This window comes from Halichoerus grypus, chromosome 10 (genome assembly GCF_964656455.1).
Source record: "Halichoerus grypus chromosome 10, mHalGry1.hap1.1, whole genome shotgun sequence".
Taxonomy (NCBI): Eukaryota; Metazoa; Chordata; class Mammalia; order Carnivora; family Phocidae; genus Halichoerus; species Halichoerus grypus.
In genome coordinates, this window is record NC_135721.1 from 122172472 (window position 1) to 122186730 (window position 14259).

The window sequence follows — 14259 nt, forward strand, 5'->3', positions numbered from 1 at the left end:
CAGGAGCAAAGAGAAGAGGCAATTCCCTGTGGGTAGAATCAGGGAGGCCTTCCTGGAGGAGGTGAAATCTGTTCAGGTTTTTGATGTAAGAGGAAGGGAGACAGGATAGCTCCTTCTAGCCAAAGGCATGATGGTGTGACCTGCAAGGTTTATGGTTGAAAACAAGAAAACTCAACTACGACAATCTTTCCCAAAATTAGGGATGTTCTAGAAGAATATTGGGAGGCTCATCATGAACAGTAAGCTAGAGATAGCCTTGAAAAATAAGCAAAAATTAAGGCAGTTCTGGGGAAGCAAGAAGAAGACAGTGTGCCAACCTCATTCAGTAGCATCTCTTGGGGCCCAGACACTACCCCTATCACTGGACACCCCACTGCACAGGCCTCTGGCCAGTCCTCCCTAGATGGAAAGTCCTGTGCAGAAAGGGGCAGCGGGCTACATCCAGGCCACATGTCCAACCACACCCAGGCTGCCAGGAGTAGTAAATTTCTGGCACCTTCACCTTCCAGCAAGTTCCACATTCCATCAAGATCCCCACAGTGGGAGATTCTCAAAATCAGGAAGCAGAATTGGAGGCTGGACTCCCAAAACAAAAGCACAGAGGCCTCTCTCACATGATTACATAGAAGGAGAAAGGGAAACAAAGAGGGCAGAAGGGGAGGCTGAGGCTGGAGACAGATGCCAGGGTCAGATCATGAGAAAGTTCAATTATTAATAAGAACAATTCATTCGGGAAGGTTCACTGCCCCTGCCTCCAAGGAGAACAGAAGCTAGCTGAGCAGCAGACTACAAAGAGGCTTGCTACCTGCCAAATAAGCACTGGAGAGCCCAATCTGCTCTTACAGCCGAGGTCCACCTTGACTTGTCAGCGTTTGGACTGCTCTCTGGTTGATTACTCTTTTGAGCATAATTCCTGCTAATCTTCAGAAGGTCTCCAACCAGTGAATGAAGGGCTAGAACACGGTGCGCTCAAGGGGACCATCACCATTTCTTGACTTGTGTTGACGGCTTCAGAATTCACCAAGAATGTTCCCTACATCAATTCATAGGCAAATATCCAGGATTCCTGTTTGACATGTGGATGATATTCCTCTTCCAGATCTCAAAAATAATATACAACCACTCTGTGTTTGGTACATAAGGGAGTACAGAAATACATATATATGAAAGCAAATGTGAGCACTTCTACTGGAGAGGAGCACAGAGATATATGTATGAGAACATTCGCTGCAATGGGATTCAAGAGTGACTAACTGCAAAGAACTTAAATATGCAACACTATAGGGTGGTTAAATAAATCATGAAACAGTCACTGTAATGGAAATCTATGAAGCCTTTAGAAAGTATGCTTTTGAGGAATATTTAAGGACATGGGAAAACACTTAAAAAGAGCATTAAGTAGAAAAATAGAGATTTATGTAAGTTTGTGTGCATACATGACTTTTTTTTGTTCCTTATAGCTACCTCTACTGTGCATATTCTTTACAATGAACATAAATTATTTTTGCACTCATAGATCAGGACTTTAAATAGAAATAATTTTAAAAGATGTTTAGTTGATGACACTGCCATGTATATGGACTTTGTTTATCCTGGATTTGAAGGCTGGCTCCTCTTTAATATATAACTTGCATGAGGTTGGGCCAATCACTTCATCATTCTGGGGCTTTGGTTTTCTCAAAAGAAAGAGGAGACAAGATCCCTGAACTCACAGGATGGTGGCACACGAAGCACTTTCCTATACATTTCACCTAGTCTAATTCTTGGTTAGAATAAACACAGAGAAAAAGGTCAGTTCTCTTCAAAGAAAGCAAAGGTTCCAATCCTTCCAGCACTCTGCTGTGAGTTCTACTGGGGACAAGGTAATGGGATCAGGATACAGGAATGTGATTGCCCCAGGAACAGTGTCCTAGGGCTGCCGTAACAAATTGCCGCAAACTGGGTAGCTTAAGCCAACAGAAACTGATCCTCTCAGAGATATGGGGTCGACAAGTCTGAAATCAAGGTGCTGGCAGGGACCTGTTCTCTCCCAAGGCTCTAGAGGAGGCTTCTGGTGTCTGCAAGTAATCCGTGGCATTCCATGGCCTGTAGATGTACAACTCCAATCTCTGCCTCTGTCTTCACGCGGCCACCTCCCCTGTGTGTCTGCGTGTCTCTCTTCCTCCACCAGTCCTACAGTGCGAGGGCCTGCCAGGACCACTGGCATAAAGGGAAAGGAGCATCACAACCTGGAGACTGTGCCTGCTTCCGTGGCAGGCCGACTGGTTGCAATATTCCTTTCTGTGTGCGAATGCTTGTGTGTGTTTTCTCTGATGTTTCCTAACATCTGCCCCTTCCAGTCAGGTAACTAACTAGGATCTTTGCAGGTCTCTGCTCTAGAAATTTGTGCAAGATGCAGAGAAGAAGGAGCTTGAAGTCAAGGGTTCCTTCTTTCCTCTCCTTATCTGAAAGCTTAAACTTAAGAGATTAGGAGTTCGATAAGGGCCGGGCCAACAAAGGTGTGCCTTTGGGGTTTCGAAAGTGAGGAGAGAGAGTCTTCCACAGTGGGAAGGGTGAGGGATGGTCCCGCTGGTCTCATACTGCTCTGTGGCACTGGCCCCAGAAAGGATGACGGCTGACGCCCCGAGGCTGGCTAGACGCCACACAAGGGCTCCCAAACCTAGAAAGCAGCAGCAGAATTACTAGACCCAAAGAGACCACGGGAATGGGACAGTGGGCTTTAAGAGGAAACCACAATAGCCTGGCCTGTTTAAGTCCCCAGGATATCTGCAAACCCCTACGGAAGGGGGAGCCCCTAACATGAAAAAATGTATACCTAACTCCCTGGAAGCTCAGGGTCAGGTATAAGTTGATATAAAGGCAGCATTTCTAACGCACCTGGGTTTTCAGCCTGAGAGTCAACCTTACTTCATCCCAACACTTAAACAGCCTACAAGCAGAAGAAATTGAAGGATACCTCCCAAGCCCCAATGCCTCTGGTTTTAGCCCTTTTGAAAGGACACGTAACAGTCTTGAATCTCCCTCCAGCCCCCAAGGAGCTCTCCCACACACACACATACTGGGCCTTGGGCTGTCTCCCAGGGTGGACATGTTGACACTACGCCAAGGCTGGGGAAGGCACAGCTAGAAACCAGAGACACCTGCAGGAAGTGCCAAGGACCAGATCAAGGCTTCTAGGGAGGCTCTGTGGGTATAGTAACCCCCATTGCTCTGGGAAAGCCCCAACAAAGATGAGGTCAGAGCAAAACCAGGTCGGAAGCCTGGAATGACAGGCTCTTCCCATGGAAAGGGATGAGGAAAAGACTCTGAGAGTGACTGTGTGCAGCACTGAATTAACAGAGCAGAGATAGAGGAGGTGTGCAAGCCCTCGGGGCAGCAAGTACCCTGGGTATTGAAAAGCCTCCCTGGGTCTCTCAGGGACCCATGCAGACCACCTGCTGGGTGGTGCACCCGGGTAAAGCAGTACCTGGGGTCAGGTGAACTTGAAGGAAGGGGCAAGGCTGTAAGGAGAACTTAGACTTACAGTTCCAGAGACTGTAAGAACCAGAAAAGAGCACAAGGCAACCAGTACTGATGAAGTCCTACTATGTGCAGACACTTCACACTCTCTCAGGCATCATTCTCTTTAACTTTCACACTGGTTCCTATACTAAAGAAGATGAAACTGACGCAGTGGGATTAAGGGCTCAGAGTCACTGAGCTATGGCATAGGATTGGAATAAGCTGGCCTGGAAACACATTGATGACAAGAACTTTGAAAGCCAAGAACAGGATACTATGGGAAGAACAAGGAGGGACTCTTTCTTTACACAGACTGGTAAGGGACCATCTCCCTGAGGAGGAGTCATTTGAGCTGAGGCCTGAAGACATCAGCCAAGTGAATAGTAGAAAAATCCATTCCAGTGAAGTGAAACAGCATGTGCAAATGTCCTGAGCCAGAAAAGAATGCGACAGTCTTTCAGTCTCCAAGGAACTGAAAGGAGCCAGTGTGTCTGGGACATTTTGAGAATAAAAAAGGGCTTGCAGAAGACACTAGATCATGCAGGCTGCAGCAAGGAGTTCAGATTTCAACCCATGCGCCAGGAGAAGCCAGCAGAGGGATTAAGTGCCAAAATGACATAGTATGATCTACCCCACAGCCTAGCACAGAGTTTGTCACACAGAAATGGATGAGTCAAAGGTCGTGGAACATCTGAATAAATAGACTTAAACTGGACTTCCAAAGAATGGAAACTGCTCGTTTTACAAAAGGAAAAGTAAGATTTCAGTTTTTGCCCATGAGAAGAACAATTTTGCCTAATCCAAATTCACTTTCATGCCTCTCTGCCTAAGAAGCATGCAGAGCAGCTAAAATCCACAGGCGCATCATGACAGAATAATTTCAGTGATCATTATCAAATGCCTCTATTTAGAAAAGCTCAGAAAATTGTATTAGCACAATCCAATATTTATGAAATGACACTCTGCCATAATGAGGGGCTGAGAAAATTAAGATTAGAAGCAAGAGTTACTCCTTTGGGAAGAGAGATTGGCATGGTGGGAAAAGCAATGTTACTCAGCTTCTTAGAACCTTGGTTTCCTGATCTGTAAAATGGAAGGATTGTAAGAAAGATTAAAAATTCATCATCAGTCAATAGAGGGCCCAACAGCATTTCAACATGCTTATCATTCTTCATTTAAAAAACAGTTGATAGTGAAATAAGTCAGAGAAAGACAAATACCTTAAGATTTCAGTTACACATAGAATCTAAAAAACAAATGAATAGACAAAAAGCAGAATCAGACCCATAAGTACAGAGAATAAACTGATGGTTGCCAGAGGGAAGGGGAAGTGGGGTGTGGGCAAAATGGGTGAAGGGGAGTGGGAGATACAAAGGAATGACTAGGTCATAAGGATGAAAGGCACAACATAGGGAATATAGTCAATGTATGGAGAGAGATGCTGGTGAGCATAGCATAATATACAGACTTGTTCAATCACTATGAAGTACACCCAAAATTAACATTGTATGCCAACAATGTATGTACTTCAACTCAAAAAAAGAATAAGCAACAGAGAGCAAACAAAATTTTTAAATAAAAAATAAAATACACTTGATAAAGGCTATTTGGCCATCCATCCATGTATCCATCCAACGGAAGGTTATTTTGTTCATATTTTGTACAATGCCCTGTATTAAGCACTAAGATAAAGCTATGAACAAGTGTGCCCGGCAATAGCAACTTGGCCCATGCTGTCTACCTCAATGGGGAAGAGTGCCCCCCTGCCTGCCCCAGCACCTACTAGGCCACCTTCTGCCACCTGCAGCCTGGTACCCTCTATCAGGCCCGAGTAGAGGCTCAGCTCCCATCTCGAGAGTCCTGGGAACCACGCTGGGAGAGGCTGGAGCAGCGGGCCGCCACCCTGCAGTTCACCACACTCCCGGCAGGTACACAGGCTTGGCCTTGGGCTGCCCCTAATACCCAGAAGGCTGGGCAGAGGGGGTTCCTGGGGAACCACAAAGTAGGCTGCTCTCTCGAGGTGAGCGTGGTCCCCAGGCACACGGAATATCTCATCTGGGGGTAAAACATACACTGAACAAACAACATGCACTGTGACCTCCATTCTTGAGAAAAAGCGTAGGATGCGATGACCCAGGCTGAAGTGTCTTGGAAGCGCTATATCCTAAGGAAGTGGTGTTTATGCTGAGATATGAAGGGGCAGAACAAGAGAATGAGGTGGAGGAGAAGGTTCTATGGAGAGTGGTCTTTCCTGACAAGGAACATGGCAAAGCAAGTACACAGGGAGTGGGAGATGGAAATCAAGAGCTCAGTTTGGGAGCTGTTGAGTTTAAAGAGCGTACAAGATCCTACAGGTGGGCTAAGGAGAAGCAGGAAGAGCATATGCGTGTGCATGCAAATACTAGAAGATCTGGATGTATCTGGCCAACCACAAAGATGGCCAGGCAAAACGGAGCACGTGGTACATTCCAGCAGAGTGCTCTGGACTCTGTGGGTTCCTAATGGAATGAGTGATTCTATCGTCTAAACCAAGACACTTCTGAGAATAAAGTCAGCAGTGTTAAAAAGGATGATGGGGCAACGGGCAAATAGGTTGTCCCTCAGTCACCTTATGAAGGGGCATATGTAGTTGTTGATGACTCTGCTCATGCCAAGTAAGATCCTACCAGGTCTGCAAAGCTCAATTTTGTACCATAGCACCAATTTATTTTACCTGGGGCTGGTATCTACACTCATGAAAAACTTATACAACCATTTACGCCCTTAACTGGAACTATACAGAACCATCCAGTAGTCTCCTGCTTTGGAGTCAAACTCACGGTCACTGAGGCCACACAGGCCACACCCTTACCTGGACATCCCTGAGCATCTTCTCTGTCTCCAGCTTAGTGGCATCCTGTTAGACCCCTCTCCCCAGAGGACAACAAGAAGAAGTGGCAGCCAGGCAGTGGGGGGTGTAGGTCTAGAGTTCATACAAGATGGCTGATGGCAAATGAAGGCACAGGAGGGGTGGAGGCCATCCAGAGTGTGATGGTTAATGTTGTATGTCAACTTCCCTGGGCTATGAGATGCCCAAATCGCTGCTAGAACATTATCTCTGGGAGTGTCTATGAGGGTATTTCCAGAATAGATTAACATTTGAATTGGCAAACTGAGTAAGGCAGACAGCCCTCCCCAACATGGGAGGCATCATCCACTCCCTTGTGAGCCCAAACAGAACAAAAAGGGAAAGGCAGGGTGAATTCATTCTCTCTACTTGAGCTAAGGGTATCCGTCTCTCAAATATCAGTGTTCCTGGTTCTTGGGATTTCAAACTCACATCAGGGTGTAACCATCAGCCCCAGACTCGGACCGAATTACACCACTGGTTTTCCTGGTTCTCCAGCTTGCAGACAACAGATCACAGGACTGCTCAGCCTCTATACAGTGAGCCAATTCCTGTACTAAATCTCCTCTTAAATGTATCTCTATATATATATCCTATTGACTGTTTCTCTGGAGAACCTCATACACATGGAAACAGTATAGAACAAGCCTGAGATCTCCCATATTTAGTGGTCAAAGTGAGGAAGGGTGCCAGAAGGTGTAGGCGAGAAAAAGAAGACAACGTGTGGGTTAGAGGAGCCCTTGGGCAGGAAGGAACCACAGACACAACGTCCCCTCTCCAACAACCAGATGTCTTTACCGCTGAACCTGGGATCACACATACAAAGAGGTGATCCTCATGTTCCCAGAATTGCAACGCTGCCTGGCTTATGTCCCCAGGTAAGCCTTTTCAAGAGTCCAGTCACCCAGGCATACCCCACCTTAAATGTATTCTGAGTGTTCCTCTGCTAGGCGTATCTTCCCTAGAATACATCAGATGTCACTCTCACATGCCTGCCATAAGCAGCTGTCCACCAAGAAATTACATTAGCCCTTTAGCCCCACTGGTTAAGGATAAGCTGCACATTCAGGATGTCAGGACATTAACTTTATGAGTAATAGTCTGACTGTGCCAGTTTCCCTAGATATATGTGTGTCTGTGTCCTGGAAGAAAAGGAATGACCTCATTCTTCAGACTTTCTCTCCCACAAAATCCAACTACTATTAGGTTCCCAAGCAAAACCCAGGGATGCCCTAACTTGCAGCTAAATCTTAGACTCTTAAAGCTAAAAGAAATTCTCAAGGTTCCTGAATCTAGGTGACATGTGATTCCTACCACATACCTTAAGAATTCACCAAGCCTTGGTTTGAACAGCCCTGGGGATGGGGAATTACTACCAGTGAACCTTCTACTGCCCTCTCAGACAGCTCAATCCCTAAGAAAGTTTGTCCCCACAAGCCATCCAAAGAGTGAGTCATCCTCATCACAGCCTCAAACACAGGGGATCACGTACCTGTGGGCACCGCTGGGTCCAGCATTGGTTTCTCCCACGTGTTAATCTGCTCCCACGTAAACCCATTGGTCCCCAGGGCCACGCTATAACCACAGTTGCCGTAGTGCTCATCAAAGGAACAGCCACCTGCAGACAAAAGAGATAGGAGTAAATACATCCTTGTGTCTGAGACTTGGCTTGTTACCCCCATCTCATCAGTTCTTCATTTACAGCTTTGAATGTTAAACTCTGGAGAAGATTTAAAAAAAAAAAAAAAGGGCAAGCAAATTGGATTTTTATATTTGTTTTGGTGCTCTCAGGAAATGCGCTGGCATCTGCAGCCCGCCACCCCACCACACACCATTTAAAAAAAGTTAATAAGGCCAGTTACATTGATTTCAATCTTCCTTCCTGAGAAAGTAAACAGCAACGCCTCATTCTAAGCAGGAAAAAGGAATGCCAGGGCATGCCTCTGTGACTGTTTCCTGCCACAGGGAGAGACACTGGGGACAGCAGAGAGAGCACCAGCCCCAGAGTCCGGCCAGACCAGCCACAGATCTCAGCCATGCAGATCCGGGCCAGCTGCGGCCTCACCTACATCTCAGTCTCCTCACCTGTGACACGGAGGGAAGAGCCACTGGACAGAAACACCATGAGGATGAAATGGGGTAACATACGTAGAGTAACTGGCACAGAGTAAATTCTCCACATCTATCCCCTTCCCTATAAAAGCAGTTTGTGAAAACTCATGTTTCATGGCATAAAAATCAAATTTGTGGAAGAATCAGACAATCGTGCACCTGGAAGATAGTGAAGTCAATGTTCACAGTGTTTAAAAAGTCACCCACCATTTTGTAGGAAGCTGTATCAGTTCAATTCTGACAAGGATTTACTAAGCATACTCTTAGGGGGTTGGAGGTCCCCTCCGAGTGATGCTGACTGCGGGGTACAGAACCAGGGCTCCAAGGAGGGAATGCCAGTCTGTCCGGAGAAACAGGCGCCATGACATCCTGGAGGAGGACTGATCAAGGCTCTGGAGGATCCAGCATCTCCGTGGACCAAGAACAGGAGGAAGGGCATCCAGGGTGAGCTGGTGGGACACAGAGGCAGCAGCCTCCTGACTCGTCTCCCAGACCCAGTTTCACACCCAATCCAACTTTGCCACTGCCCCCCATTTCCGTGATGCTCAGGTCTCATCACAGCACCATCTCCCTCCCTTACACACTCCTGCTTCCCCATCACTCGTGCACACGTGGTTCTGATCCGCGTACAGAAGCCACCCTCGCTAGCCCCAGCCTGCGTCTACAGCCTCCCCTAACATCACACTGCCTTCTCCACCAGCTGCCAAGGACAAAAGCCCCTCTCTGCACCCCAGGCCTGGGATGTCCTCTGCTTAGCAGGGTGGAAGTCCTGTTGACAGGTATAATATGGAAGACAGTCACAACACCACTAAAAAACCCTATGATGCCAAAGGCTTTCTCTACTTTCCTTCCTTACTGTGAATGAGAACCCGGAAGAGTTGGCCCTTAACACCCCAATGTGGAGTCTTGGCTGGGCTGAGGAAGGCTGGACCTACTTTGGTAGTACAGGACTTTGGGCTTAAGTAGAGAGTATTCAATGACTTTGTCCTAAAAAGTAACAGGAATTTGGGGTGTCTTATATAGGTACCTAGATTAAAAAGCAGAGGAGAGGGAGAGAGGAATGCAAGAAACAATAAAAAGCAGAAACCTACAGAAGATGACGGCCAGTAAGAAATTTCCTCTGACAGAAACTGCCTGATGCCTTGGTAAAAACTAAAATACATGATTTCATTTACTCATTCTTCAACAACTGTTGTTTTTTTTAAAGATATATTTGAGAGCGCACATGTGCATGAGCACGAACAGGGAGTGGGGAGGACAGAGGAGGAGAGAGAGGGTCTCAAGCAGACTCCACCCCAAGTGTGGCACCCAACGCGGGGCTCAATCTCACAACCCCGAGATCGTGACCTGAGCCAAAATCAAGAGTCAGACACTTCATCGACTGAGCCACCCAGGCGCCCCAATTCAACAACCGTTTAACTGAGCAGTAGTGCAGATCCCGGAGAGTCCGAGGCCCTGGGTATACAGTGGTTCACAGAAGCAGCCTGCTAGCGCTCTTCAGCAACACAGACTGATGGTAAACAAGTCAATGAATAAACCCGCATGCATTTCAGCACCATGCCACAGAGGCCGCGGCTGGGGTGCGGGAGAGGAGCCTACTAGCTTGGGGCCCCGGAAACAGTGCCCTGGTCTGTGCTCTCCTGTCCCTCCACTACACCCAGCTCCTCGGGGAGAGCTGGCCACACAGGGCAGCCGTGTGCTGCTGGTAATTCAGGGAACTGAGGGAAGAAGGGCGATGACCAGTGTGCGTGGACAGAGGTCAACGGGCAAGGACGGGAGGCCCAGGAGATGAGAGGAGAGGGTTGGAGAAGACACTTCACCCCGGGTACAGTGGAGAAGGATGGCCTTTGAAAGGCAAGGTGGGAGGCACTCAAGCAGCTCCCACCAGATAGTCAGCGTCAGAGTGGCTGGGAACAGCTCTGGCACATAGTAGGGCTTAAATATCTGTTGAATGAATGAACCAATAATGCTAACGGGATGCCTGACACAGACGGAGCTCTGCTTCAGTAACAGCGACAGTGAGCACAGAGCCCCCGGCACTCAGCCTCGCCCCTTCCATCTAGGAAGCTCCTTCCCCACACTGCCTGTCTGACAAATCCCAAGTGATCCTCCCAAATCACTTCTACAAACTTCCCAACCAGAGCAGAGTGTGAATGCCCAAGACACATGACGTTTACAATTTAAAAGCAGTGACGGCAGCAGGTGTGCTTTTCTTCGGAGGGCTAACCTCCCTCCTCTACATCTCCCTGCCATCACCTGCCAGGGGCCCAGAGACAAATAAATCGGATCAATGCCATGGACAACAGATCCTGACGTGCTGGAATTGATAAGCAAGGGGCGCCTGCAGCATCTCTAGTGTCCACTGGAGACCTTAGCATCCTAAACTGAGATCGGCCTCCAGGCTGAGAGAAGGAAAGAGTGGCCAAGACCATGCTACATGTATGGCAAACTGTTTGGGTCTTCTCTCTTGTGCATACAGAAGATGGGGCATCTGGGTGGCTCAGTTTGTTGGGCATATGCCATCAGCTCGGGTCATGATCCTGGGCGCCTGGGATGGAGCCCCATGTTGGGCTCTCTGCTCAGCTCGGAGTCTGCTTATCCCTCTCTCCCTGCCCCTCCCCCTACTCGTGCACACTCTTTCTCAAATAAATGAAATCTTAAAAAAAAAAAAAAAAAGAGTCTCTCTCTCTCCCCCTTTCCCTTTGCCCCTCCCCACATTTATTTAAAAAAAAAAAGGAAAGGAAAGAAAGAAAAAAGAAAGAGCACTAGGTCTCCAAGCCACTTCCATCTGGGTAGTAAGACCGGGTAGTAAACCCTAGAAACATGTAACAAAGTGATATCCATCATTTGCAGGTTGCATGACTGGCCTGTAAAAATGATCTCTTACAAACAGTCCACCTCACCTGCCCCTGCTGTGAGGAACTTCCAAACTACAGGGGAAGGCAGTGGCATCAAAGGAAAAAAGACGTCTAGATCCCTAAGACACTCCCTGGAAGAGAGCCAGCCATTAACCTTCCCAGAGCAAAATAACGTGTCCTACGTTGCTGACACCTTAAGGGTTAAGTATGACCACTGCAGAACCTCCTGCACCCTGACGAATATAAGAAGCACGCTCTCTCGAGCATCTGCTGCATGCCAGGCAATATACTAGACACGGGCTGCATATTTCATCTCACTTGCTTTCACTTAATGCTTGCAACCTGGTGAGGTAGGTTATTATCCCTACTATAAGTACAAGGTAATTAATGTATGGAAGGGTTAAGTGGCCTTCTCAACTCACAGAGAAGGGAGTGTTAGAGCCAAGATTAATTCTGTGGTGACCTAATCGCACAACCCATGCTCTAATAGACCAGAGAGAGAATGTATTCCCCCAAACCAAGGACCAAGCCTTTCACTTACAAGGTTATGAGAGAGGATCACACAAAGGGCTTCCAACGTGGTTGGGCCTCCCATTAGAATGCATTCCTTTGCTCATTCTAGAAACATTTAACAAAGTTGGTTTTTTTGTTTGTTTGTTTTTTATGTGTTCTGTGCAGGGGCACAGAATTGACAATTAGAATTCTTACACTCATGTAGTTGGCAGAGTGCAGGGAAAGACAGCCACATCAACATACGCCCAAGGTGCAAAGATGCAAAAAACACCTTCATGGGGATGTGTTGAAGCCCAAAGATCCCATTCAAAGGAGGGTGTTTAACTGATCCCTGATCTATCCTCTATCAACTCTAGCACTACCGCTCACAATCCCACTGTGGCTTGATGAACACGGAACCAGGAAATCCAGCATGTTAGGCATGATGGCAAAAAACAATTGAGAACAGAGAAAGAAAAAAGCAGTTTCCTACACGTCTGCCTGCTAAAAGGGAGTTAGGTATTTGGCTCTGAGCTTCCAATGGCCACTAGAAAAAGGAAAATCTGTTCAGATACTGAACACTCTGTGTTCATACAATAAAAGCCAAATTGCACAGGAAAATTACAACCATTCCAGGCGCTTAGCTCACACAAGAACTTCTCCACAGGGCCACTGGTAACAGAAATCCCATTCCCCATCACGAACAGTGTCTGAAACAACATCCACACAAGGAGTGCATGGCCAACGACATGAGACTATTTCTCATAGTCATTCTCAACATAAACCGGCAGTATTACCCAAACATGCAATCGGGGGGAAAGCTGCTCACTGGGACTCCATATGATTCAATGTAGAGTAGTCTGGCTTGACCCAGAGACAAGTTTTAAAAGCTATTTGGGAGAAAAAACATACTTCAGGAATTTTTTTTTTTTTAAGCAAGCCTCTCCGAATTTTCTTCCTCTCAACCAACAGATTGAGGAAGAGTGGTTATGAGCTCAAGATGATACATCCTGACAGCAACCCACACTGCAGCTGGGTACAGCCCCTCTAGCTCACATCTCTTCCTCATTCCTGGGCCTGCATTTTCAGGTGTGCATGACGGATCACCAGGAAACACTGCAGTAGTAAAGGTTAAGGATTCCAGAGACTCAGAGAGAACTGGGAACTGCCAGGAGCCACAGAGATGCAGAGCCATGCTGCGAGCCAGGGATTGGCTCCTGGGGAGCAGCAAGAAGAGAAGAAAGCAAAGAGCAATTGCCCCTGGACCTGTGGCACGAAATATGCAAACCCTTGATAATCTCGAGTCTCACTGCTGTTCCTCTTAATCTTTAAAAAATTAGGTTTACTCTCTTGGTGCAATTCCTCAGGTCCTTAATGCCTGACCAAAAAGGCTCCTGGCCATCTCTGCAGGTGGTTGTGGCAGGCTACTTAGGAAAGACTAATGACTGGAAAGAGTCCCAAAAGACTCTCATTTGGATGCTCACCTCATTCAGTTTTATAAAACAGGCAGACCCATTTAACTGAGGTCAACCCTACCACAATCATTTTGGGGGGAAACCAAAACCACATAGCCTACCCCTACCCCAGGAATCAGGCTCAGCCTCCAGAGCACATGTCCTGGTTTGGAGAAGACCTACATAACTGGGGGAGGACAGGACAGGGCAGTTCAGCCGCAGGCAAAGGACCCAGCCCTACCTCCTGGCACCCAGAAATAGGAGCTATTTCCCTGGATGGGTTGAGGTCAGAATGTGGCAAAGGCCCCAGATGCTCTGATGTGAGTCAAGCATAAAAAGTCAACAGAGAAATGGAAAACTGTAGCAAGGAAATTGGATCCTGAAAATCCATTTGGGTTTGGTAATGTATCAGCATCTGTAAGGGAAGTAAAAATAGTGCAGGATACATACTTTAAGATACATTAAAGCATAAATAAAGTTTATAGTGCCAATCAGAATTTTTTTTAAACATGAGCTCTTCTTTTGAAAATGAGAAAGGAACAGAATTCAATAAAAATATAAATGTGTCTGCCTCTGCATTTCTCAGATATGATCCTGTATTTTCTTGAACAGAATTAAGTTCAGAAGAGGAACTACAGATTTCCTGGGCTTCTGCCGTATGCCAGGCACCGCACTTGAGCTGGGTAAGTACGTATTTATAGGTGTGTGTACACGAATGGAGGTAAGTCCAACTACCACCGCTCTCTAAGACAGGGATCAACACGCTTTCTCTGTCAAGAGCCCAACAGTAATAATTTTCAACTCTATAGCCATACAGTCTCAGTCATAACCACTCAACTCTGGCATCATAATGTAAAAGCAGCTGTAGACAATACATAAACAAATGGATGGGTTGTGTTCCAATAAAACTTTATTTACAAAAACAGGTGGTGGGCAAGATCTTACCCAGGGGCTG

At 46.9% G+C, this 14259-nt stretch overlaps 1 protein-coding gene across 17 annotated transcripts in view; it reads right to left on the bottom strand.

Annotated features, from left to right (window-relative positions):
* Positions 1 to 14259, bottom strand: part of PTPRT (protein tyrosine phosphatase receptor type T) — a 1085477-nt gene that overhangs the window by 801809 nt on the left and 269409 nt on the right. For all 17 annotated transcript variants that reach the window (XM_078057227.1, XM_078057222.1, XM_078057226.1 and 14 more), the window contains exon 2: positions 7881 to 8006. In XM_078057227.1, coding sequence (XP_077913353.1) covers positions 7881 to 8006 — 126 coding nt within the window. The remainder of the gene's footprint in view (positions 1 to 7880; positions 8007 to 14259) is intronic.